This window comes from Phaseolus vulgaris, chromosome 10, assembly GCF_000499845.2.
Source record: "Phaseolus vulgaris cultivar G19833 chromosome 10, P. vulgaris v2.0, whole genome shotgun sequence".
NCBI lineage: Eukaryota > Viridiplantae > Streptophyta > Magnoliopsida > Fabales > Fabaceae > Phaseolus > Phaseolus vulgaris.
The window spans coordinates 25,512,460-25,519,293 of record NC_023750.2 but is presented as its reverse complement, the minus strand read 5'-3'; the positions used below and the strand labels follow the sequence as shown (position 1 = coordinate 25,519,293).

General features: G+C 29.9%; 1 protein-coding gene across 2 annotated transcripts; it reads right to left on the bottom strand.

Moving 5' to 3' along the window:
• Positions 1-2,709: 2,709 nt before the first annotated feature.
• On the bottom strand, positions 2,710-6,834 carry LOC137819121 (uncharacterized). Of its 2 annotated transcripts, XM_068622876.1 has the most exons (7): positions 6,174-6,834; positions 5,387-5,491; positions 5,124-5,261; positions 4,954-5,014; positions 3,766-3,890; positions 3,287-3,366; positions 2,710-2,964 (listed from the first exon to the last, which is right to left on the bottom strand). In XM_068622876.1, exons 1-6 carry the CDS (start codon positions 6,669-6,671, stop codon positions 3,307-3,309), a joined length of 987 nt encoding a protein of 328 aa, XP_068478977.1. In that variant the 5' UTR covers positions 6,672-6,834; the 3' UTR covers positions 2,710-2,964; positions 3,287-3,306. The 2 variants fall into 2 exon arrangements, with proteins under 2 accessions (XP_068478977.1, XP_068478975.1); XM_068622874.1 differs by lacking the exon at positions 2,710-2,964 and having other exon boundaries at positions 3,115-3,366.

Genomic DNA, 6,834 nt, shown 5'->3' with positions numbered 1-6,834 from the left:
TGTTTATTTAATAATAGGAAGTCAATATACTATGTTTTCAAAAAATAATGCATACATGTAGGATTATATATTTTAAGTTTTGACTTGTTGTCTTAATAAGGATGGATTGACTACCTTCGATAGGGCTAACATGCATAACAAGGCAACTACACCAATATATTATTTCTAAATTTTGATTATTCATTACTACGCGATATTCATATTCTATATGAAAGATAGAATATCTTTTATTTTTGCAGTTGTAAAAACAATTAAACATACTCATACATCAAAATAAAATTTCAAAGAAATAAAAGGTATATTTAGTTGATATATTTTATTAATTGCTTATTTAATACATGTTATTCAATTATTTTTGTAACATTACAGAAGATCCAAAAACTTGCATATTTGTAAAATGTCTGAACTCATCTATTGTTAGATTATGTAATTGAGAATTGATGGAATTTTGACTTATAAATTATGATAGAACTCATTACCAATCTTAAGATTATGTAATTGAGAATTGATGTAATTTTAATTTATAAATTATAATAGAACTCATATTACGTTTTAGATTATCAATTTTAATATATTACGTTTTAGAATTAGAATGTCAAATAGAATGTAATGTTTTTCTTTTCTTTCTTTAATATTATAATATTATAATTAAAATATAAAATTTTAGAGAAATCACTGCGTGGGCCACTAGTAGTATATAGAAGGGAGGTTGAAAATAGTGTGACATGATACAATTGCTAAGAAGATTGGATATACACTTTTTAAAATTATATAATAATGCATATTATATAAATAATATATAATATAACTATTAAGATTAATAATAAATTTTATAATAAAAAATGCAATTTTAAGTTTTAGAATTATTAGACATATGAGTTTATAAGTGGTTACTCATACTTTCTACCCATTATTATAGATAATAACAAATATTAGTTTTTTCAATATAAATATTATAGTTATATATCACGAGAGAATAAATAGTAGAATTACCAAATGAAGGGAAGTAAAAAATAGATATAAGGTACAAGAAGGTGTATAGTTTTACACTATTATTTAATTATAAATTATTATTGATTTAATTTTTAATATAGTTATTATAATAATTAATAAATTTATTATATAGTAATATATAATTAAAAAATATTTTTATTGTTTCTGTATATTTTACTACTTTTAATCAAATTAAATTATATCTTTATTTGATCAAATTCAAATTCTGTATTATATTTGATAACTTCAAACTTAGTTTCATTCGGGTAAATTTAATTTAGTTATTATAGGTTTTTATTAAATAATTAAAATATTTTTTAAAATTTAATTGTTAAATTTGAGTGAGGAAGTGGTCATGTTTAGTTGTTGATAGCTCAGTTGAACGCAAGGATAAATATTTGATGATTTCTGATTGAACCCGTGCTTTTTTTGTTCTTTATATGTTATTTTTCTTCTTCTTCCTTAACTATTTTTTATCATTTTTTTTATTATGTAAAAAGGTGAGGATATGTGTATCTTATATGTATGTATCCTTTCTCTCGATATAATAATTTATTTTTGAAGTTTTCTTATTTTTGTTGATATTATTAATCTTTAGAGAGAATAGTTTGTGATATAAACTAACAAGCTTGCTTATAATTCTTTCTATAATATATAGAGAGAGTTTTATTTCTAAGAGTATCAAGTAGGGATGATAAAGTAGATCGGATCCAGCAAATCAGTTCGTAACAAATCAACCTTTTAAATTTGGCTAATCTGTATTGGTTCAGTCCTCATAATCCGTCAATTTAATAGGTCAAAGACAGGGCTAACCTAGCTCGCCCATTTTTATTTTTAAAATTTTTAAAGATAAATTTCAAGCTTTTGGAATTAAAATTAGTTATGGACAATGTTTTATATAAAACTTTATTTACATTAATTTCTTTATACATCATTTGATTTATAGAGGTATTGTTAATATTTATTTTATTTTGTTAGACATTAAACCATCTTACATCAAAATATTAAAATTGAATTCAATTTATTGTTTTTTCTTGCATATTTATTTATCAAAGACTACAACCAAATAAATAAATAAATAATTATAAAGTGACACGTTAGCCTGATCTAGTCATCTACCATTTAACAGAACACGTTACTTAATACATTTCAGTGAGAGGAAGGTCAAAACAAAACGGAGCCAAGCTAGCTGATTTGCCATCCCTTGTATCAAGTATACATGCGATTTGGTACGTGTCTCCGAGGAATGAATCTGCTGAGATTGAAAAAAACTGATCTAGATGACAGCAAAACATTTTACTTTTCCAAAGAACTAAGGAAAAGATAATAATTTGTTTCAGAATCACCACTTTTTATAATTCCTAGCTGTTGTTAAGTGTGTTTATTCGCATAGAGATGTTAATAGCATGTTCTTATAAGAAAGTTTTTTTCGGAACATGATTAAAGTAATATAATAGGATAAAATTCACTTTAAATAAAATAAAATTTCTTAAGAATTTTTTATAACCTTTGTATTATAAATACTCTTACTTTATGAAAAACAAATTTTAAAATATGATTTCTTAATTCTTAGTAGTTTCTCGAAAGTCGTAACTTTAACTTTTATAAGTTAGTCTTAATTTGTAAAAAAATATCTGAATTCATTTATTTTCCTAAAAGTATTACTAACAAGTCTACCCAAACAGATTTTTACATTTTGTTTCGGGTGATTCTAACTTATCCAAATGAAAATAATATGCACAGATGAAAGTATATTGCATAGTTGGGTACACATTTTCCAGACAAATTGAAATGAAAAAATGAAAAGAAAATGGTAGAAGCAACAAGGACTTATGCCAAAATGTAAGATACTAAAGTAGATACCCTAATGCAAAATATTCTCACCACTCATCAACATGAATCTTTCTGGTTCCAAACAGCTTCCCTTTTATTCACCATCAGGCTTTCACACTTAGACCAAAATATCTAAGGCTACATGACACCAAAACAAAATAGTTATTAAAAAAACGCTTTGGATATTGAAAAGACATCAAATTAGAGATTGCTGAAGTAGATTTTTACTCTAAAAATGAAGACTTATCTTAAGAAAGTTTTAAAGGATACAAAAGGGGGAATTCAACATAGTACAACAGAAATTATATATTAGTGATAATGGGATACAAGAAGGAATACTGCATACATATATTTGACAGTCCTTATAGTGATAGTAATTGCCCCCTCAAAGGGGTACCAAAGAGAGCACAAAGACTCAATGGCTGTACATCTAGTCCCCCTCTAAATCTCTACTTCTAACCTTTGATTCTATCAAGATTTTCAAGACTCTTTAATCATGTTGCAACGAATAGTAATCTTCCGGAAATCATCGAGACTTAGCTGCAACAGAAACTATGTTTTAGTATATAATTCAAATATAGTGCACAAAAAAATTATAGATAATCTCTTCCACGAAGGATTAAAGTCACCAAAATTTTCGTATTATTAAGATGTAAGAAAGATGATCTATGTTTACGGACTAGGATGTTATAAGAAAATATAAGTGAAAGAGATTAACTACAACTTGCAGTCAGAATAACATATTCATATTTGGATAAGTGTAAGAATCAAAAGAATAAATTACATATAGTGCATATCTATGCTATAGTCTTCAAAAAGATTTGGCGATTACCCATCAAAATTCAGATTGAAAGTTTTAAAGCCTTGTGGTTATTCAATGTTCGTGACCTCCAGCCAAAATAACATAACAAAATCAGCGAAAGATTTTGTGTTCCTTACCTTTCCATCTCCATCACTATCGAAGCAGCGGATCATATCAACTAGCTCTTTGTCCTCCCATAAAAAATCATGAGCTGTAGCTGCCCTTTGTAAATCCCTTACATTTATAGTTCCTTTTCCAGCTTCTGCATGCCACAACTTCCCTTGTCAATAAGCCTGTGCATGAATTAAAAGAAGCAAAGAAAAAGATAGCGAAAAAGCTTCTTTGTTCACTTGTACATTAACCAAATTCACAAAAACCCTTAAATAAATAATTAAAATTATTTGTATTGTGTTTAACTTAAAACGAAAAGGGAAAGTATATTGGATCAAATTTACCTCACTACCAGTAAAACAGAATTTTAAGCCTACTATACTGATGATAAATCTTTCATACTTCAAACACCACACACGCAAGAAGTTATACATTGAAATAATAGTTCCATAAACTCAAATCAATAGTGCACACAAAGGGAGTCATACCGATAGCTTATAAAACAACAATCAACTACAGCATTATTTGAGCAAGAACGTGGCTTCTCGGCACATCACGTGAACATTGTAAAAGTTAGTTATTTTTTCTAAATGCCCAAAAAGTTGAAAGTGATTCTTGGAAAATAGACTTCAAGCTTAATTCAATTTTATAAAACTAACTAAGAAAATGAAATTTACACTCACTTATATACTGTAATTTGATTAAATCTCTAGTTGATATGACATTTTCAACACACTATCTAGCCAAGGAGTGAACATCTTGAGCGTAAGAATAGATATTTGTGGATAATCTGATTACAACTCGATAATGGGTGGTATGATAAAATTTAACAAACCTAGTTAAGATAAACTTTGATATCATCTTAGAAAGTAAATTTTACATCTAATTCAACCTTACAAAACCGGTTAATAAAATGAGATTAGCATACTAGAATTTGAATATATTGTTAGTCGATGTGTGATCTCCAACAATAATAAATCATTGTTCCCCATTTAATTAAAATTATCAAAATGGTTGGCTTACATGTAACTCCAATCACCTCAACAAGTGCAATTTTTGTATGGACATGATATAAAACACACAGTTCCTCTTTGATGAATAATAGATCGATCTCATATATAACTTATAAGTATGATTTTCCCAACTGATATCTAGCCATTATTCCTGGTCATTAACATACAAAAAGTAGCAGCTTGCAGATATTATCAAATTACCATCAAGTTGGAAGAAGTGTACAATGAGCTCATCCTCCGTGAGCTGCAGCCGACTTGCAAACTGATGATGTTGAAACAATTAAATAGCAAAAATGAAAAGAAAATTTAATACAAACAAAATAATTATAGGGAAGGAAAACGATAATTTGAATAGCAAATTCAATACTAACTGATTTTTTGTTCTTCTTTCTTCCCTTATCTTCTTGAGTTTGATTGTTTCCCTTTTCCTCAATCTTGTTAATGTTTAATACATTCTGGTCAGGTAAATATGAACCTTCGGCAGAGTTTTGCAAGGAAAGAGCAATTGCCTATTATTGACACACATCATACAGTTAAGATGCTTCTATTCATAGCATTATGCTACTCAGCATCATGGCAAAATGATCAGGATGTAAATCAAACAAAACCAACACAATATAAACGTCAAAACTACCTGCCTCAAAGCTTCATCATCGTCATAATAATCAATGTACTTTGAATTACTGGCATCCATCTTACCAGAGACCTCAGCTTTCTTTTTCAGACCTTTGTTCTTCACCTGAAGTTGGTATTACGCAAAAGGATTGAGATTGTAAATGTCAAAATAATTATCAAATCAGATGAAAAGGGACTATGCACAATAAGTCATTAACAACTGAAACCCACAATGACAAAAATCTTACTATTCATATCAAACCACACAATGACTACATCAAAATATAAAACCATTTTACCAACAAAAGTAGCTCAATTTTGCAAAGGAATAAACAAGGAAAAAACTATCCCAATAACCCAATTTCATGACAATCAAAACACTCTAAGATGTTTTTTAACATTAATTATAGAAAAGCAAGCAATACACTCTTTGATTTTTGTTAATGACCAAAATTATTAGAAATCACTAAATTCTCTAGGTCCCATTTATAATTTAATGAGCTCTTCTAATTATTTGGCAGTTTCAAATACCTATTAATCAATAGTAGAGAATGTGTTAGAGCCATGTATTACTAGCACTCCCATTGTAATCATCAAACAATTCATTCTCATAGTGCCAAGGGCCAACTTGTGTAGTTGCACCAATGGTTACACAACTTATTCGCAACATGTCAAATTGCTTTAATGGTTAGACTTATCAGAAAATTGATACATCCAAAAAACACATTCACTTTTACAACCACACTGCAAAATACCTTCACAAAATAATATCTGAAAAACAGCATTTATAAAAAAACAAGACCCACCTTCCTTTTCCGCGACCCAGAAGATTTTTTAGTGGCAAAGTCTTCATCTTTACGGTCCTCCTCATGTTCACTTGAAGAACTTGAATCGGGTCCTCCCTCATTTTCGGGTACATACTCTTCATCATCGTCTTCTTCAGCCTTCTTCTCTTTTCCCTTCTTAGCGATGTGAAGATGCGAACTTTTCAAGGAGAGAGCCATTTGGGGCAAGCCCAGAGCCTCCAACCTGGCTCTGTTCTCCGCCATTCTCGACAGCCTCTGTTTCTCGTACTCAGTCACACCCTTTTTCCCATTGTCCATCGTTTGTGCCTCCTCGGACTCTGACCCTGAAATTGAAGCATCCTCGGATTCGGAATCAGAGGTTCCTCGCTTCGCCATTTCGGATTGTTCTGTGATTTTTGCTTGCTCTTTCGATTCAGTTCCACCACCATCGTGCGGGCGAGGAGTAGCCATGCGTTTTGCATTGGGGCGATTTCTTTCTGCAGCCCCGTACTTTCCCATATGCACCTCTACGGAGCGCTTAAAAGACTAAACTGCGCCTGCTATCGTCACACCTTGCCACCGGTGCTACTGGTTGGCTGTCCCTTGTGTTCGCTTAGTGTTCCTTAATGTGTTTGGATTGAAGAAAATTTGTGAGAAGGGAAGGAAGAAAATTAGTCTAGTT